The sequence below is a fragment of the Pseudoliparis swirei genome, chromosome 11 (assembly GCF_029220125.1).
Source record: "Pseudoliparis swirei isolate HS2019 ecotype Mariana Trench chromosome 11, NWPU_hadal_v1, whole genome shotgun sequence".
Taxonomy (NCBI): Eukaryota; Metazoa; Chordata; class Actinopteri; order Perciformes; family Liparidae; genus Pseudoliparis; species Pseudoliparis swirei.
In genome coordinates this window covers 16,361,280-16,382,289 of record NC_079398.1, presented here as the reverse complement: position 1 = coordinate 16,382,289, position 21,010 = coordinate 16,361,280, and the positions used below count along the sequence as shown (strand labels likewise).

At 42.2% G+C, this 21,010-nt stretch overlaps 1 protein-coding gene across 1 annotated transcript in view; it reads left to right on the top strand.

The window, feature by feature from the left end:
• LOC130201452 (neuronal PAS domain-containing protein 3) overlaps positions 1 to 21,010 on the top strand; it is a 228,276-nt gene that overhangs the window by 179,350 nt on the left and 27,916 nt on the right. Inside the window, exon 6 of the mRNA XM_056426479.1 lies at positions 10,394 to 10,577. Coding sequence (XP_056282454.1) covers positions 10,394 to 10,577 — 184 coding nt within the window. The remainder of the gene's footprint in view (positions 1 to 10,393; positions 10,578 to 21,010) is intronic.

Below are 21,010 nucleotides of genomic sequence, written 5' to 3'. Positions count from 1 at the left end.
ACAAGCTGACATGAAACCCAGCAGAATGATCTAAGCATGTGTGTGTGTGTGTGTTTGTGTGTGTTAAAACATGCATGTCTCACCCTGTCCACTGGCTAAAGTGCGGGATTTTATCCTGTGTGTGTTTGTTTGTCCTGGGACTGTTAAGTACCCAGAATGCACCTCACCTACACTCATCACATCAGAGAGAGAGACAGAGAGGATCAGTTGTGTAAAATAAGTGGCCGAAAAAATAAAACACGTACACCGCATGTGTGTGTGTGTGTGTGTGTGTATGTGTGTGTTTATGTGTGTGTGTGTATGTTTCAAGTCGTGCTTTAACAAGTCAGCAGTTGAAGAAGCTTTAGTGATTTGGGACTCTGAGACAGAAGGTGTGTGTGTGAGTATTGATCTTGGTCGAAGGATCTCTCACACACGCACACATACACACTCAGACACACACCTACACCCACACACACCCACACACTCAAAAGCTCTACAGTTTGCATTTATTTATGATATAAAGGTCTGTTCATCATACATGTGTGTGTACATTTACCAGCTCTCTCTCTCTCTGTCTCTCTGTCTCTCTCTCTCTCTCATCCTGACGATGTGATTGCTTTTAGTGTTCTGTGTTTTGTTTTGCCTAATAAATCACCATCCATCAGAGCCTGGCACACACACACACCGTAGCTAACAGTTCTAAATGGACCGTACATTTGTCATCCTCTGAGCAGTTGACAAGGAAAGTGTCTTGGATATGGGCAATGTGTTAATGTGTGAGTGTGTGTGTGTGTGTGTGTGTGTGTGCGTTCAACCTACTCTACTTACAATAGAGATTTGTCCCCATTCATCTGACTGATAACACACGAGTGCTGACAACTGGAGCTCACACACACTGTACCGTTCTCGCTAAAAGTTCTTGTTCAAAGGTGTTCTTCAGCTAAACGGCCAGCTTGACAAAACATTATCCAGCACCGTATTCTTCAAGGAACAGACAGATGTTGTATTGGCAGATTTAATGCAGGAAAATGTAATCATTTGTAAAACTGAAAAAGAGCACAAAACACATGCCTTTGTAAATACAATAGTAAATCCCAATGCATTTGACAATTACCTAACAATCACCCAAACTGTATTCAAAACAAAGAAATATTAACGTAAACATGTTAATATAAATGTTAACTGTGGATAATTTACAGATGAAGCCGATTTAGTGGACCGTAAGGCGAGGATTGCGCAGATTGTCAACCGATTGTAACTCCGTGAGCTCGTGGGCCAAAAGGGACTTCCTGAACGTCACTTCCGGTTACTCCGTGTTTATGATCTCCCGAGTGCAGCTATCCACACACGCCACGAGGTGTTGCTAGAGGGCACATAACATATAGAAATAAACTGGTTCCAACACACTCCCCGCCTGGCATATTACGATATATGCCACTATGTACATATTACGCACAGTCCTCTCTAGGCCAAGTCTTACAGGAGTACAACCGCTATTGCACCAAAAACATGAATGCGGGTTTGCAGTGAGTTGGCAGCCAACGACTCATCCGACCTTTGACCTTGCCCTCGTCTGGCTGTCCTTCAGCAGAACGATGTCTCCTTTCTTGAGATTGGGTTTGGGTGCTTGACACTTTTGACGTTGCTGTAGCGTGTTCAAATCTTTTTGCCGCCACCTCGCCCAAAAGGCCTCTTCCAAAGCGTGAACCTCTTCCACTGGTTCTTGAGCAAATCTCCTTTCGAAAACTCACGAGCTGGACAAGGGGCTGCGCCTGTTTTCAGTGTCAGTAACATGGAAGGGGTTAGGATGAAAGGAGCCTCTGGGTCGGTGGACACAGGGATTAACGGTCTGGCATTCACAATGGCGCTTACCTTTGCCGTAGAGGTGGATAGCGCTTCATGTGTGAGTTTCAAAGGTCCAACATGAACTTGCATGCGGTACTCCACCACTTCTTTGTTGAGATCATTTCCCCGGTACCATGAGAACTGCAGGAACTCTGCAGTCTTTGCGCACCACAAAACAGTAGAACCGTCGCCGTAAATCTGCTGTCACTACACCAGGATCTCTTCTGAATCTTGAGAAGCACTCCGATGAGACTGTTGTTACGGTCTGGTCCAGAAAACAACACCTCATTCAGTGAGATTCCATCAAGCTGTGCACTGGAATCAAACACCGGACAAGACTGGTCTGGTTTTTGAGGGTGGTAGGCTCCAAAAGGAGGGAGATACCAACAGTCCGTCCCTTTTTTGAGTGGCAGTGCAAGCTCAGAATGCTGATTGTCAAGCATGTTTTGCATGAACTCAGTGAAGTACACTTCCATTTCAGGCTTCTTCTGTAACATCCGTTGCAACGACATCAGACGACCGTGAGCGTCGTTAGGGAGACGTCTCTGTGGATGATGGAAAGGGAGAGGAGCAACCCAGCTGTTTGTTTCATCTTGCCTCACCTCCCGTTCCATGATATGAAGGAAGGCTAGGTCCTCATCAGAGTGAGCGACCAGGTTGTCATTCTGTTGGACAGAAAACCATCTTTTCAAGGTTATCCATATGTGATGCCATCAATGCACTGTGTGTGGGTTTGTGCAGGAGGCTTCTTGCCATTACCTTTAATACTATAGCTTTCTACTCGTATCTCATTCTCACATGGAGTAAGGCAAGTTGGTCTTTCATTTTCAAGGATGCAGGTCTTCATTGCACTCACCATGTTTGTCTTGTGTGTGCTTCCCAAGCACACGTTCCCTATGATAACCCACCCCAGGTCTAGCTTTTGTGCATATGGGGCATAGTGAGGGCCATTGTGCCGTTTACGAATCTTATGGGCCCTAATGATGTCCCTTCCCAGTAGCAGCAGGATATCAGCGTCTGGATCCAGAGGTGGTATTTCCGTTGCTATCTGTCTTAGGTGTTGGTGATGGTACGCAGCTTCTGGTGTTGGGATCTCTGATCTATTGTTTGGGATTTAATTACTCAGTTAGTGTAGGTAGTGGGATGTTTAGTTTCCCATCTATAGATTCTATTGTGAATCGGTGAGCTTTTCTGCCAGCTGTTTCCATCTTCCCTGCACAGGTTTTGAGTGTGTATGTCACTGCTGCTCCCTTGATGTTGAACAATTCAAAGAACTCTGGTCGAGCTAATGACACATTGCTCTGGTCATCTAAATGGCATACATTTTCCTCTTTTGGTTGCGATGACCATTGGGGTACACATTCACAGAGCAGATCTTTGAGCATTATTTGCCTTTGAAGTTCTCTTAGCAGAGCTAAGAGCACAGTGGATAAAACATAACACAAATAGCACCAACGGTAAGACTTACTAGACGGAGGAATTAAATGAACATGGAGACACAAGATACGTGACTTGTCTGTTACACAGCCAACAGGGGGATGCCCTCACCCTCCAGTGAGGCTTTTTATTGACACTCAATAAACAGTTCACGCCCACACACAGGTGGCTCAAATCAGGTTCATCGGTCACATCAATCAGTTCAAGTTGCCCAATGTCCATTAGTAAATTAGATAGAAATAGTAATAAAGTTATCACACAATATGAGAGCATATCTCAACAAGTTCTCACCACATACTTTGGTGCAACTTGAAGTGATATCTGGCTGTCGAGTGTCCTCCCTCTCCCTGCCGTTCTCCGAGTATGGGAGGAAACCTGGCTGGAATGGCGGTGCAGGACCAGGGTGAAGAGCAGCGAGGTGTTTATTGCCGTCACACTCTGCACATCTGATGGGGGTTTCACAGAATTTAGCTTGGTGTGTAGTAGAAGCACAGCAGGGGAAGCAGATATTGTTCTCTCTTAAGTATTTCATTCTGTCATCTAAGATCATCTTCCTGAACCCTCTGCATTTCTTCAGTGGGTGGGGTCTGTTATGAATGGGGCACAGTTTGTCAAGATCTTCTGTTTCCTTTACTGTATCTGATGATGATATGCTTGTTTTGTGTACAGAGATCGGTTTTATGTGACTTAACTTCTCACTCTTGTAAGGGGTTGGAGCGAGAGTAGGAAAGTTAAAGCTCGGGTCACTTCTATCTTCTGCTTCCCTGCAGATGAAATCCTTAAAAAAGCAGAAAGGGGGAAAAGCAACACAATGTTATCTTTTGTATTCGCATCCTTGGGACAGCCACTTATCTTGGAGATATAACGGCAGCTTCTCGACAATGGGCTGCACTTCTGTTGTTGTGTCAAGGTAAGCTAGCCTGGGTAGACATCCATCTCTTTTGGCAACATCCAATTCTATCAGTAGGTCTGCCAGCTCTTGAAGTTTTTTACTGTCTCTGTTTTGGATCTTGGAGAAGTTATCTACTTTACTAAACAGAGCTCTCTCTCATATTTCTGGAGATCCATATGTTTTGTTTAATCTCTCCCAAATTGTTTTGAGACCAAGGGAGGGTTCTCGAATATTTACAGACCTAATCCTAAGTACCTGCTCACTTGAATCCTGACCCAGCCATTTGATCAGCAAATCCATCTTTTCCCTTGACGACAGCTCAAGGTTTTCAATTGTGTTGATGAAGGTCTCGCTCCAAGCTTGGTAGTGTTTGGGTAAGTCGTCAAACTGTGTCCATCCTGAGGACACCAGCTGGTTTTTAGCAAGAAACCTGGCAATATCAGCTGTTGCCATGTTGTGATTTGTGTTGTCCGAGTGTGATGACTTTTGCCAGGGGAGATCACTGTGCTGATGGTCAAAATTCCTTGACTGTAACACATCTGTGGGAAGCTGCTGTGTGTCCCTTTGTTGGTACCTTGGTCTCCTATTAATGATGTGCAAGTGGGTTGGAGCAGTGTCGACGTGCTGGGATGTGAGTATTGGACATAAGGGGTAAACGTCCTTCTAAAAGGCCAACCTTGTGTCTGCCTCTGCTTTAGCACGGGCCTTTGCTGCATCTAAGCTGACTAAAGCTTGTTGATGAGTGTGAAGAGAGAGAGGTTCTGGAGCGATGGAGAGAGATGGCTGTATCCGTTTCAACTCCATGTTGTGAGCCTTCTCCTTCATGTTCCTCTGGAACTTCTGACTTAGTTTCCATGGTAATGGAGTAAGGTGTAGCTTTCCTATCTTGAAATCCTCCTTAATTCCCACGGTAGGTGGTCATCCTTTTACTGTACCGTTCTCGCTAAAAGTTCTTGTTCAAAGGTGTTCTTCAGCTAAACGGCCAGCTTGACAAAACATTATCCAGCACCGTATTCTTCAAGGAACAGACAGATGTTGTATTGGCAGATTTAATGCAGGAAAATGTAATCATTTGTAAAACTGAAAAAGAGCACAAAACACATGCCTTTGAAAATACAATAGTAAATCCCAATGCATTTGACAATTACCTAACAATCACCCAAACTGTATTCAAAACAAAGAAATATTAACGTAAACATGTTAATATAAATGTTAACTGTGGATAATTTACAGATGAAGCCGATTTAGTGGACCGTAAGGCGAGGATTGCGCAGATTGTCAACCGATTGTAACTCTGTGAGCTCGTGGGCCAAAAGGGACTTCCTGAACGTCACTTCCGGTTACTCCGTGTTTATGATCTACCGAGTGCAGCTATCACACACGCCACTAGGTGTTGCTAGAGGGCACATACCATATCTAAATAAACTGGTTCCAACACACACACACACACACATACAGGACTGTCTCAGAAAATTAGAATATTGTGATAAAGTTCTTTATTTTCTGTAATGCAATAAAAAAAACAAAAATGTCATGCATTCTGGATTCATTACAAATCAACTGAAATATTGCAAGCCTTTTATTCTTTTAATATTGCTGATTATGGCTTACAGCTTAAGAAAACTCTAAAATCCTATCTCATAAAATTTGAATATTTCCTCAGACCAAGTAAAAAAAAAGATTTATAACAGCTGAGTGTTTGTCAAGGCTCAGGAAACCCTTCCAGGTGTTTCGAGTTAATTAGACAATTCAAGTGATTTGTTTAATACCCTACTAGTATACTTTTTCATGATATTCTAATATTTAGAGATAGGATATTTGCGTTTTCTTAAGCTGTAAGCCATAATCAGCAATATTAAAAGAATAAAAGGCTTGCAATATTTCAGTTGATTTGTAATGAATCCAGAATGCATGACATTTTTGTTTTTTTAATTGCATTACAGAAAATAAAGAACTTCATCACAATATTCTAATTTTCTGAGACAGTCCTGTATATACACATTTATACACACACAAACATACACATTCATTCACTGTATAAACATTCAGTTATTCTTAAGACTCAGTGTGATGTTTAAGGGGTGGCTGTAGCTCAGTGGGGTAAGGGGGTCGTCCTGCAACCCCAAGGTTGTCGGTTCGATCCCGGCTCTTCCCATTAGTTGCAAGTCAAAGTGTCCTTGAGCAAGGCACTGAACCCCCAGTTGCTTCCCGGCCGCATCACTGCAGCCCACTGCTCCTTAATAACTAAGGATGGGTTAAATGCAGAGAACTAATTTCCCCTTGGGGATTAATAAAGTATATATCTTATCTTATCTCTTATCTTAATAACTTGAGCTTCATATTGTTTAAAGGTTCTTTTTTCTTTTTAGGATCAATAATTTCATTTAATTTAATTAACGTTAACGTTATTGTTGGGCAAAATAAAACAACAACAAACACAACAACAACACAACTTTCAGCCTAAGAGTCAATCTGTATTTTATTTATCAGTTCAAATGAGACGGAGGAGAAACTTCCAGGAAACATTTAAAAACCTTTTTTTAAATAATAAATGAATGTTCCCTGTCTCTCCGCCCCGTGAGTCACCAACGTGTTCACGCAGCTATCAAACGCGGAATATCTCCCACTTAGCTAATGTTTAACGCCGCAATTAATTCTGAACCCCGCCAGCCAACATCGATTTATTTGATTGGTACTTTGCAAAGTCACACAGAGGTTTTTCACTATGTGTGTGTGTGAGTGTGTGTCTGTGTGTGTGTGTAAGTGTGAGTGTGTGTGTGTGTGTGTGAGTTTGTGTGTGTGTGTGTATGACTTTAAAATGTTTCCCTGTTAATTAAAGTGCGATCCAGAGAGTGAGAAGCTGATTAATGGGAATTCAAAGCTTCAGTGTTCACGTCTTTTTTTGAGCTTTTTTGGGGGGATTTTTGATTGTTTTCCTTTCACAATAAAAATAATGCTTTTTAAAATTAGTTCTACTCTTTCTTCTTTTTTTTTACGAGGGTTTTTAATGTGATGTGCCGAGAGAAGAAACGTTGATGTTTGTATGTCAGTTCACTTATTTATGTTTCTTATTTGTACATTTAAAGAGAGAATTCCAGATGTTTAAAGAACACAAAAAAACTTAACTTTTCATACTTATTTTATTCTTATTTAAGTATTTTGCAATCTTTTCTGAGATGTAACAAAGTATTTATGTTTGCTAATTCTAAGCAAGTTTTTTTCCTACGAAGAAGGACGTTTATTTTCGAAGCACTGCACTCATCTAACGTGTTGGCTTGACTTAAAAATAAAACAAGGACACTTTCACGAGGCATCACAATAATAACCACGAATCGGCTTTGGTGAGTCGTGAATATAAATATAGTGTAACTTAAATTTGGAGAGAAAGTTTTCCTCCTTTACTTTTAATTGTTTTGTGTTCGTTCTCTTTTTCCACAATGAGCTTCAAGTTTGAGACATTTCCTTTTTTTCAGAAGTGCACGCAGTTTGTTGACTTTTATTTTAAAGCCACGAGTTCATCTATTTGTCCATCGCTATCTCTTTTTTTTTTTTTAAACACTAAACAGGAAGTGACCATATTCTATTCATTCTTTTTTCAATGTAGACAAAAGTTTGTGAACTGCAGACCGTCTCTGAGAAGTGGACGTGCAGTAGTTTCTTCACTTTTATGTTGAATCCGCGAATTCGCCATCTTGTTTTTTTTTGCAACCAGTGAACAGGAAGTGACCACATTGTTCTATTTATTACATTTTCAATGTGGCTAAAAGTTTGTCTCTCAGAGGTGGACGTGGTTTATTTTAAGTCGCCATCTTGGTTGTTTTTTGCAACCAGTGAACAGGAAGTGACCATATTTGGAGTGACGACAGACGTTACATTGAATCTCTGCTTCCATGTTAATGCAACAGTAATTATAATACAATCAAGTTAAACTTAGTAATATATGACTAACATATTAGTAATATTAAACTTTTTTCCAGGATTACTACATTTATTTAGCGTTTATCCACTTTATTTTTCAAAATCTACATAGAAGGTCAGCGTGTAATTCATCTCATAGTTTTTTGATCTTTTTATGGCTTTAAATTAGTCTAAATAATAAAAACATCCGTGTCCCTAAACACGAGCGTCCTTCCAACATGTCTCTCTTCGGCGTCGCATAAATACATAAATATAAATATATATAAATTATATTGTTCTTAAATCACTTGGCCGTCCTCTGAGGAGGAGAACATGACGTACGGCGGTGGTTGGTGCCAAAGCTCTCCGGGATGATTTATACAAAATTTAAGAAATCCCCGGTTGCCACGCATCTTCAGGCGTCTTCAATCAGACCTCCCGTCTCCGTGAACGTCGCTGCGACAGCTTTCACGTTTTTTAACGCTGACTTTCGTTCATTGTCCCTCAAAACTCAAATTAGAACTTCTGATATTTTCTATTTTTAATGGTGACGTATTTATTTATTTTGACATAAAAAGCAAAAAAATAAAATACAAATCATATTAAAATAAAACGTTTAACTATTTGTGAAGGAGACCAAATACATAATACATAATGAATAAAATAAATATAATAAAATGTAATGAATTATATGAATGAAATGGAATATATATACAAAAAATTAAAAGTTAGGGTTAGGGTTAGGCTTTTCCAAATATTCTTGCACATCTTTCTGCGTCTCCGTTGGACTGAAGACTTAATTCATAACGTGCTTCTTTCAATGTGTTGTTGCCCTCCGTCTATTGTGCGGTTGATTCTCATGTTGTTGTTGTTGTTGTTGTTGTTGCAGCGACGGCCTGAATGTGTAATTCCTCTCCGCGTTGTTCCGTCTGTGTAATTAGCTCCCTGAGACTTTATGTAAAATAGATTGTGCCGAGTTTTAATTGATTAAAGAGTCGGCGTGTTACTGCGAGGGAGAACAATGTAGATCCAATTTGCTCTGCAGCATGTAAACATGAACACTAACTCCCATGGTGCACCAGGGTTTGTGTGTGTGTGTGTGTGTGTGTGTGTGTGTGTGTGTGTGTGTGTGTGTGTGTGTGAGTGTCTCATTCCTTAATCACACTGTCTGCTCCAGATGAGACTTTATGAGGGGACTAAATTGCCTTAAAGGGATTTTTTATTAAAGGGGATTACACCCCATGTAATCCCCTTTGTCCCAGTGGACGCCCAAAAACCTGAACACGCACACACACACACACACACACACTCATACAGTACATAACCAGATTAGCATGTGTAAATGATTTGACGCGTTACAAATGGAAACACGCGCGTTTAACGGCGAGCACGCTGGTCACGTGACCACGAGGACACACACTTTATGTGTTGGTTACACAAAATATAAAAGTGTTTGTGTGTGTGTGTTTGTAACCTTGACACGCATGTGTGTGTGTCTGTGTGTGTGTGTTTGTGTGAGTGTGTGTAAGTGTGTGTGTCTGTGTCTGTGTGTGTGTGTGTAGGGGTGTGTGTTTGCGTGTAGGGGTGTGTGTGTCTGTCTGTGTGTGTAGGGGTGTGTGTGTGTGTGTGTCTGTGTGTGTGTGTGTGTGTCTCTGTGTGTCTGTGTGTGTCTGTGTGTGTGTGTGTGTGTGTGTATGTGTGTCTGTCTGTGTGTGTAGGGGTGTGTGTGTGTGTGTATGTGTGTCACGCTGTGGTTTCTCTCATCCCCAATTAACGAAGACAAATCCTCTTCCATCGTTGCTAATGAGGTGATTTAAGGTCTTTATTTATTTTATAAGGAGAAGATCATTTATGACATTTACATGAGCGGGAAAAGCCGGATTGGAGGAGGAAGAGGAGGAGGAGGAAGAGGATTGCCTCTTCCTCCTCCTCCTCCTCCTGTCCTTCATCACGTTAAATAAGTAAAAGTGTGATATCGGGTGTTAGAGGTTCATCTCTTATCCAGCTCCATTGCCTGTTGACTGGCTGTGTGTGTGTTGGGGGGGGGGGGGGTGATAAAGAGACAATGTTAAGAAAGAAGCAGTAAAAGAAAACGAGGTATGAAGAAGAAACAGAAGATGTTGATGTTAAAGTTGCTAAGGAGGAGGAATGAAGAACATACTAGACTAAAAGTAGAGGAGAGGGAGGAGGAGAGGGGGGAGGAGTAAGAGGAAAAGGAGGAGGAGGAAGAAGAGGAGGAGGAGGAAGCGGAGGAGGAGGAAGAGTAGGCGGAGGAAGAGGAGGAGGAGGAGGAATATGAGGAGAGGATGAAGATGAGGAGTAACGCCGTGTCCCCTGCAGGTGGAGCTGACGGGCAGCAGCGTGTTCGACTACATCCACCCCGGGGACCACGTGGAGCTGGCGGAGCAGCTCGGCATGAAGCTGCCGCCGGGCCGCGGCTCGGCGCTGTCACAGGGCGGCGTGCACGAGGACGGCGGGGGGTCGTCGGGGTCGTCGTCCTCGCACCCCGAGAGCCCCGAACCAGGTAGGACACGTTGAGGCTATTTCATCGGTATTTATATCCTGCGAGGATTTTATTTTGAAAAACTGTCTCCATGCAAACAAGTGTAAATTGAAGTAAAACACATAACTTTCGTTAACAATCGTACACAGCCCGTTTGAAGCTCCTCCCACAGTCGTAAGCTCCTCCCACAATGTGAAGCCCCTCCCATGTTTTGCGGTATTTCATCTGTATTTATTTGAGAACTTTATTTTTTTTAACTGTCTCCTTACAAACGGCGTTATTGACTTTCAAACTAAAAAAGACGCACTTAACTTTTGTTAAATACCGTACAGAGCGATTTGAACTTCCTTCCACAGTGTGAAGCTCCTCCCACAGTGTGAAGCTCCTCCCACATTCGACCTGTCGGGAGAGTTTGAAGGTGTCGCCTCCTCTCTGATCTCGACTCCTTCTTCCTCCACTTGTTCCGTTTGCGTCGCGGCGTTGTTGGAATGCAATCAGCACACCACTCGCTGCACCGCTGCATCATGGGAAATCCTTTGCATTGCCGCCTTCCATCCCTTCATCTCTCTCAAGACCTCTTCATTGTCTCTCTCTCTCTCTCTCTCTCTGCTGATGATAATTTAAGTATTAAGGGGTGAAAATCCATTTATAAATTAAACAGAATGACTTGATATCCATGGAGTCCCCGAGTTCATCAGCTGCTCAAACAAGGAGGAGGTAATTAGATCTGGATTTATTCTCGGCTGATTGGTGCTGCTGGTGACGGGGGAGGGAGGCAGGGGGAGGGGGGGAGGGGAGCAGAGACAGAGGGGGGGGGGGGCTTTACATTAATTGGAGTTCTACATTTGAGTTTTTTTGTTCTTCTTTGTTTTTTATGGTGTGTGTGCGTGTGTGTTCTTTGACTTTCTGAAAACCTCTAACCGAGCCTCTTTATGCAACCGAAAAGAGATATGAGAGAGAGAGAGAGAGAGAGAGAGAGAGGACGTATATGTGTGGCCTTCAATGTCAATATGTCTGCAGAGGAAGATAAGGGAGGAGATCTGAAACATGGCCGGTGTTCCCTCAACGCTGATTCACCCCGACGATGGAAAGATACGGAGACACTGAATAAGAAGAAAGAAAGGAAGAGGGATGGATGGAGAGACGTTTGTGTGAATATCTCCCTGATTCCCAAAAGTTAATTTGACGAGAGGCAGAAAAAGAGCAAAAGAAAAGGAGGAGGGGGAGGAGGAGGGAAGAGGGAGGAGGGAGGAGGGGGGAGGACAAAGGTGTTTGTTCTACCATGTTAATTTGTCAAGAAAGGGAAAGATGGAAAGAGAGAGAGAAAGAGAGAGAGAGAGAGAGAGAGAGGCCGGGGATGTCGGGACGTGTTCGATTGTGCACGAGTGCTTAGCAATGTTCATTTGTCTAAAGGGAAGAAAAGAGAGAGAAAGAGCTAGAGAGAGAGAGAGAGAGAGAGGCACGTGGATGAAGGTGAAGAAGTGATCCCCGATGATCAAGTGACCACAGAGGGAGGATTAGGATTCATGTATGTGTTCTTTAATGTTAATTTGTCTCCAGGAAGCGAGAGGTGGAATAAAGAGAGGAGGAGAGGAGGAGGGATGGTGTGCATCTGTATGAGCGTCTCCCCCGTAGGGGGCGGGGCTTATAGCAGGCGTCCGAGGGGCGGGGCTTACATCCCTCTTGGACGATGCGAGGTCTGACTCTTTGGGTTGAAGAGCCCGTGGTGCGTTTGGTGTCGTTTGAAAATGCTGTAAAAACAAAAGTTTGAATGACACAACATCCGCTAAACAAGCAACGATGCCTTCAAGGGACTGCTTCGGCCATGTTGCTTCGGCCATGTTGTTTCGGCCATGTTGCTTCGGCCATGTTGCTTCGGCCATGTTGCTTCGGCCATGTTGCTTCAGGTGGCGGCAAAACAATAAATGAATAAAAGACAATACTGGAGCTCCAGAGTTGTAATTATAGTTTAATAAAAGCATGAGGGGGCGGAGTTAACGGCCGATGAGGCCAAAAGGTTTACTTATGACCTTCGTTATGACGCTTCTTCATTTTTGTTTTGCCGAAGTTTAACACCTTAAATCCTCGACATCTGTCCCGTATCTGACAGCTGAGAGACAGATTTGAGGTTGCGACCTGTTTCCTGTTAACGTCTCTGGTGAAGTCTGTTAGTCTGTTATTCTGTTAGTCTGTTATTCTGTTAGTCTGTTATTCTGTTAGTCTGTTAGTCTGTTAGTCTGTTAGTCTGTTATTCTGTTAGTCTGTTAGTCTGTTAGTCTGTTATTCTGTTAGTCTGTTAGTCTGTTATTCTGTTAGTCTGTTAGTCTGTTAGTCGTCATCAGATCCATCACACATTTAGGTTTATAAAACACCAACATTTAAGTTTATAAAACACCAACATTTAAGTTTTTGAAACAACAACATTTAAGTTGATGGAACAACATAATTTAGTTTTATAAAACAACACCAACATTTAAGTTTATAAAACACCAACATTTAAGTTTATAAAACACCAACTTTTAAGTTTATGGAACAACATAATTTAGTTTTATAAAACAACACCAACATTTAAGTTTATAAAACAGGTTATCTTTGTATTTTTTGGGGGAAACCCAATATGTTGACACATGTTTCCTAAACAATCACAAAGTGTCTTAGTCCTCCTCTAAAACCTCCTTCAGTTCGTCTGAATCACTTTATTTAAAAGTTAATAAGCGGCTCCCCCCCCCCCCCCCCTGAAGATGAGTTGTTGACCTTTGACCCGATAGAGCAATCTGACTCCTGGAAACAGCTTCAGGGACTTTGTTGTTGTTGTTGTTGTTGTGTTCGGTTCAACATGGCGGATGAAGGTTTATCTTCTTTGGAACAGTTCCAGTTCTTTTAAAAACCGTCACACTAAAACTTCTCCACGAGTAACATTTTGTTTAAATATTTAGCAAAAAATAGAAATTATAATCTTGTTTTCTTTTGGTTCTTCCAAATCAAAGAGTGACAGAAAGTATCTAGTTCCAAGGAAATGTGTGTCAGGTCCATGAGTTTAGTGTGTGATGAAGATGTTATTCAGGTTTTGAAAGCATTGTTTTCATACGTATGTGCAGGATAAGTGTCTCGATCAGGGTTTTACAGCGGTGTCCGTCCTCGTAGTCGGTTTAATTGATTAATTTGGTTTAATTATAGAAGCCTGAACGAGGGTCTGAATACTTCTGACCATGGTTTATTTCAGTTTTTTACTTTTTTCATAAATTGGCAACATTTTCTACAATTTTTTCTTTCCAGATGGAGCGGAGCGACATAAAAGAGAAATAAAATGAATGTTTTTGATTTTGGCTGCAATGAAACAAAAAGGGAAAATTGTAAAGGAGTCTGAATACTTTCCATACCCACTGTACGGTGGCTCAGTGGTTAGCACTGTCGCCTCACAGCAAGAAGGCCCTGGGTTCGAATCCCGGTCGTCCCGGTCGTTCCAGGTCCTTTCTGTGTGGAGTTTGCATGTTCTCCTCGTGTCTGCGTGGGTTTCCTCCGTGTACTCCGGTTTCCCCCACCATCATAAAGACATGCACCGCAGCCTCACCCCGGTTCGTATGGATGTGAATGAATGTTGGTGGTGGTCGGAGGGGCCGTAGGCGCTGATTGGCTGCCACGCTTCCGTCAGTCTGCCCCAGGGCAGCTGTGGCTACTGATGTAGCTTACCACCACCGGGATGACTGTGTGTGGATGACTACTGGACTCTGGACTCTGTAAAGCGACTTCGGGTGTCTTGAGAAGCGCTATATAAAATAAATGATTATTATTATTATTATTATATATATGTATAAACTGTATGTATACATATATATTTATATATATATGTATGTATATATATGTATACATATATATATATGTATAAACTGTATGTATACATATATATTTATATATATATATGTATGTATATATATATATATGTATATATACATATATATGTATACATATATATATACATATATACACATCTATATATATATACATGCAGTATATATATATGTGTGTATATATATGTGTATATATTTATATATATATATATATATACACACATTAATACAGTATATATATTTATAGGAGCAGCAGTCCTCCTGGAGGAGCAGCAGTCGTCCGGCCTCCAGCACCAACACCTAAAGCTCTTTTTATTAGCTCCTCGCGCTCTAAACGTCCGCGGCGTCGCCTTATTTCAACATCATAAGTCTTTAATTATTGTTGCTAATTACACGATTAGCAACAATGGAGGAGAATAATTCATCGTAATCGCTCACATTCATCATAATTACACCAGTTTACAGTCACCGGCTCTAATGTCAGAGCGGCCGGCAGCGGCCAAGGACGAGCTCTCTGAGGGCGTGTGTGTGTGTTTTTATGTGTGTGTGTTTTTATGTGTGTGTGTGTGTGTGTAGGTGTGTGTGTGTGTGAGTATGAGTGTATATGTGTGTGTGTGTGTGTGTGTGTGTGTGTGGATGTACACACACACATATGCCTCAATCATCAACGCGTGCTTCTTTGAGTCTATTTTGAAGTTCTTTGTCATTTCCTTCCAAAATGGGGTCAATAGGAGTCTTTCTGATATTTATAATGTTCTGTGAAAAAGGATGTTTTATTTTGAAAAGACGAGCGTAAATTGGCACATTTTGCAAGACTTTTAGTATGAAAACTGCACAAAATAAATATATATTTTTTGCTCCGGTTTTTAACAGCTTTTTAACAACTAAATAATTATACATATATAATATATTTAATAATAATGTATATTATTATATGTATTTAATATTATTTAATATAAATTTGTTTGTGTTGTTCACATTTCACAAAATGTACACTCCCATATGAATTCAATTTAATGATTATAAACGTATTATATATTTATTAATAATTTATATTAATAAATATATATTTTTATATTATTTAATATGTATTCATTTAATATTTATGTTTTTTTATTTCATATTATTTTATATATATTTATTTTATATTAATATATTGTTTTAGTTTTTTGACGTATCACAAATGATGAAAAGTCCAGATAAGTCAAGTTAAGGTGGCGGACGGGTTGGACGTGACTTTCACCCAGGTCACCGCTGTCTGGGTCCCTTCTTTAAATCCACAGAATCAATTTTTTTTTACCACAAAATCATATTTATTTACCACAAAATTACTTTTTTTGACCACATAATCATATTTTCAACGAGCCGTTCATTCCTGTATGAAGCATAACGTGTTTTCTTCACCGCGGCTCAGCGACTCTCAACTCGCCGGTAGAATTAGTCACAATGGATTTCGTGAAAGTGCTCAAATTAATTAAATCAGCGTCACTGAGTGTTTTTAAAGAGCAGCCATAGAACCACTGGAGGAGCACAAAGAGAGCGTCTCATTGGCCGGCGACTAATACCAATAACAGAATTATCCGTTCGGTTAAGTTTTATTAAGCCACTCTGAATGGAGCCTCCTGAGGAAACAATAGCCAATCACGGGCCTTTAGTATTCCAGTTTTTCTAATTAAGGCTCCTTAACCGAGGATGTGGGGGAGTGGGGGGTTGAGGGGGGGGAGGTGTTTACAATGGGAGCCGGGTGGGCTTCGCTGAGATAACACAGGGCGGCTCTGGACGACAAATGGAGCGCTCCTCTCTCCCCGCTATCTGTCTGTCGCCGTGGCGATAAGGCGGAAAACTTCTCAAGGTCCAAGGCTCAACTTTTAATTTGTGGACATGTTGGGGGGGGGGGGGGGAGTGATGAGTGTGTGTGTGTGTGTGTGTGTGTGTGTGTGTGTGTGTGTGTGTGTGTGTGTGTGTGTGTGTGTGTGTGTGTGTGTGTGTGTGTGTGTGTGTGTGTGTGTGTGTGTGTGTGCGGGTGCGTAGAGAAGATGGAGAGGTAAAGAGGAGGATTCATAATTAAAGAGATTAACAGTGTAACTAATCAAGTCCTTTCATACCATTTCTAATTGTAGATTACTTTACAGGAATATGTTATACAACCAGAGGAGTCGCCCCCTGGTGGTCAGGAGAGAGAATGCAGCTTTAAGTTGTAGTTTGTGTTCACAGACGCGTTGCGTGTAACTAGTTGGGATAACTTGATTAAATATGTGCACGTCTGTCTGATGTACAAAATCATACATGGATTGACCTCTCCTCCTCTCAAACAATTTGTCACCACACGAACTGGATATCGGCTCACAAGAGGAGCAGCGAGAGGGGATTGTATCATCCCTCTCAGGAAAAGTGCTTTCAGTCATGCTGCTTTCTCAGTACAAGCAGCAGTTGACTGGAACTACATTCCAGGATCTATCAGAGAGCTACAATCATTCAACTCTTTTAAAGCAGAAACAAAGAAATGGTACATTACTACCCAGCTCTGTCAGCACTAGACTGTAACGGCTCCTCCCTCCTCCATCTGCCCAGGTTGGACTTTCATTTTTTCTGTCTGTCAGTTGTTGTCTGTCTGTTGTCCGGTCTCTGTATGTCTTGACTTGCTGGTCGGCCGTTTACTCCACCTGCGTGTCTTCTCTTGTCGTTCACCTGTTTGCAGTTATATGTCACATTTAGTCTGTAAGCTTTTACGTTGTATCTCTGACATTATGTTTTTATTATGTCCATTTTAACATTGTTCTCCCTTATTTTATTTGCTTTATCTGTAGATTGTATTTGTAATCTTATGTTTTTAGGTTTGTTCTTAACATCAGCAACATTGGGACTACAGATGAAAAATAGCCTCTTGGCTAACTCTGGCACATTTACTGCAAAGTTTTTATCAATGTGCACTGTCCCTTATTAAATAAACCATTATAAAAAAAAAAGTTAGCAGCGTGAACATGCCTCCTCTTCCTCCTCACGCCTCCCTCTGATCACGGATGCTAATCTGTTCAGTCCATCTTTCTCTCTCTCTCTCTCTCTGGATTCAATTACACCAAACACATTTGCTCTGTTATCCTCTCTGTGCCTTCCTCTTCCTCCTTGTCATTTACTTCTTCTTCTTCTTCTTCTTCTTCTTCTTCTTCTTCTTCTTCTTATTGTCCAGTCGTCTTTCATCGTGCCTTCTGTCATCCCGCCAAAACATGTAACAGAGGGATGAGGGGAGGGGAGGAATTGAAAGAGGGGAAACAACAACAGAAGGACGATGAGACACAAAGGAAGGAAGAGACGAGTAAATTATGGAGATGGAGATGAAATGTGACGGAGAGAGAGAGAGAAAGAGAGAGAGGTTCAAGTTTGAAAGTCGACTGCAGAACTGAAGATGCTTCTTGTCACTGAATCACTGAAAGATCCAAAAGTCTGATTTATTTTGAAAAAATATAGAAAAAGGTGCCGCAAGTACAAAAACATGTAAAACATCTGAGGGATGACAGGAAGTGAGACGTGATGAAAGGAAGTGAGACATCATGACAGAAAGTATAGCTGTCATTAAACCTCTCCTGAAGAAGCCCACTCTGGATCCAGAGATGTTGGCTAACTACAGACCGATCTCTAACCTCCCCTTCCTCTCCAAGATCCTTGAGAAAGTGGTCGCAAATCAGTTGTGTGACTTTCTACATCATAATAGTTTATTTGAGGAGTTTCAATCAGGATTTAGAAAACACCACAGCACCGAGACGGCACTGGTGAAAATTACAAATGACCTCTTAATGGCAGCAGATAAAGGACTCCTCTCTGTCCTGGTCTTGTTAGACCTTAGTGCTGCATTCGACACCATTGACCATGACATCCTGTTACAGAGACTGGAGCAGTCGATTGGCATTTCAGGTACAACACTAAGTTGGTTTAAATCTTATTTATCAGATCGATCTCAGTTTGTATTTGTAAACGATGAAGCCTCGATAACCAGCAACGTTAGTCACGGAGTTCCACAAGGTTCTGTGCTTGGACCAATTTTATTTACCTTATACGTGCTTCCTTTGGGCAATATTATCAGGAAACATTCCATAAACTTTCATTGTTATGCAGATGATACTCGACTACATCTATCGATCAAACCAGAGGAAAGCAACCAACTTAGTAAAATTCAAGCATGTCTTAAAGACATAAAAACATGGATGACCTGCAACTTCTTGTTTGTTGTTGTCTTCTCTGTTGGTTTTTTTTCTTCACCTCCCTCTCATTCTTTTTTTACGCTCTCCGTCTCTCTCTCTCTCTGGAGGTAATTATGCAGACATGTACAGACAATTACCTATTGTCTCTGTGTGAGTGTGTGTGTGTTTGTGTGTGAGTCTGTTTGTGTGTGTTGTCGTGGTGACCTCTGACCTCCTTCAAAACAAAGACTAGCTGTCAGAAAACAAATTGTTATTTAATTTACTCTTCACTCTTTCCTTCCTCTTGCCTCTCTCTCCTTCCTCCTCCATCTTCCTCCTCCTCCCTGTCTCTCCTTTTTCCTTCTCCCTCCTTCCTCCCCCGGTCCTCATCCTTCCTCCTCCCCTCTAGAACCATTACCATACGAGGAAGAGGAGAGGCTAAAGACAGCTTAGAGAAGCCTTAAGAGTCCTGTCACAGGGAGATCACTGAGGAGGGGGAGGAGGGGGGGGAGGAGGAGGAGGAGGAGCCTCTGTGGATGAAAGACATGAGACAAGAGGAGAGGAAGAAAGACAAAGCCTGATCGGAGCTGTTTGAGCTCCTCGTCCTGATCAGACTGTCAAAATACAAGTCTTTTCTTCCTTCTTTTTTCACGGAGAGTGATGGTGATGGATAAGAAGAGGGAGGAGATGAAGAGAGAGAGAGAGAGAGGGAGAGAGAGAGGAGAACATGACGAAGGGCACGAGGGAGGAAGAGGAGGAGGTTTTAACTTTCCCTACCTGTCTTTGGTTCCCAGGCTTTTACATTGTGGGAAAAAGCTTTGAGGAAATCTACCATCACACACACACTCACACACACACACACTCACACTCACACACACACACACTCACACTCACACACACACACACACACACTCACACACAATATGTCTAAACTCTTTTATTTTTTAGAAATGTCCCTTTAATCAGATGTTTTCATTTTGTCAAAGTCCGCCACACTGCGCCTCCTCCTCCTCCTCCTTCTTCCTCTATCTAATCATCATCATCTCCCCCCTGCTCTTCATCTTCATCTTCCGCACCTTTATCGTCTTTATTTGTTTTTCATCCTTTTAGTCATCTCTTCCACCTCCTTCCTCCTCCTTCCTCGTCTTTCCTATCTCCCCTTCCTCATCCTTCCTTATCCTTCCTCTCTCTCCTTTCTCCTACTTCCGCTCTCCTTTCTCCTCCTTCCTCTCTCCTTCTTCTCTCCTTCTTCTCTCCTCCTTCCACTCTCCTTCCCCCTCCTTCCTCTCTTTCCTCTACGTCCTCTCTCCTTCCTCCTCCTTCCTCTCTTCTCTCCCTTCATTTGTACCTGTATCCTCCTCCTCATCTTCCTCCTCCTCCTTATCCTCCTCCCACTCCTCCTCCTCTTCCTCCTCCTCCTTATCCTCCTCCCACTCCTCCTCTGTATCATCCTCCTCCCCCTCTTCCTCCTCCACCTTCAGTAAAATGATCACTTGGGTTTTTCTTCCTGACACAATTTGTCAAATCCTGGCTGATAGGAAACACATTCTATTCATAAGGCAAGTCTCCCCTTCTCCCTCCTCCCCTCCTCCTCCCTCCTCCTTCCTCCTTCCCTCCCCCTCCTCCCCCCTCCTCCTCCCACCTCCTCCCCCACTGAAGGTAGCAATTCAATTACAGCCGAGGCGGCGATAGTGAGCCGGAAAGGAGGAATATGACAGGACAGTTACAGAGTGTTTACACAATTAAACTTTCACTGACAATACGTCTGTGATGAATGTGTGTGTGTGTGTGTGTGTGTGTGTGATATACTGTATGTTCAGGTTATTCTTATGTGTGTGTGTGTGTGTGTGTGTGTGTGTGTGTGTGTGTGTGTGTGTGTGTGTGTGTGTGGGTGCGTGTGCGTGTGCAAGCGAGCGAGCTACGGCACATTTGTCATGATTGCCTCTCGCCCGCCACCTCTCTGAAGTCCCTCGGCTCCCACTGTTGCATTGTGGGTAAGAAGAGTAGGCGAGGGAGGAAGTGATGAAGAGAGAGAGAGAGAGAGAGGGGGGGAGGGAGGAGGAGTACTGATGAGTGGTGTGGTTGGATTGTTGTGTTTAGTTTTAAAGGAACAGTTCAACATCTGTGTGAGCGTCTAGAGCTGTGTTAGCTTAGCTTAGCATAAAGACTGAAAGCAAAGGGAAACAGCTAGCCTCCGTCTAAAGTTAAAGTCTTCGTCTATATAGACTTCTATACAGAGGAGTCGGCCCCTGGTGGTCAGGAGAGAGAATGCAGTTTTAACATATGAAGCATATACTTCTATACAACCAGAGGAGTCGCCCCCTGGTGGTCAGGAGAGAGAATGCAGCTTTAACACATGAAGCATATACTTCTATCGCCCCTGGTGGTCAGGAGAAATGATGCAGCTTTAACACATGAAGCATAGACTTCT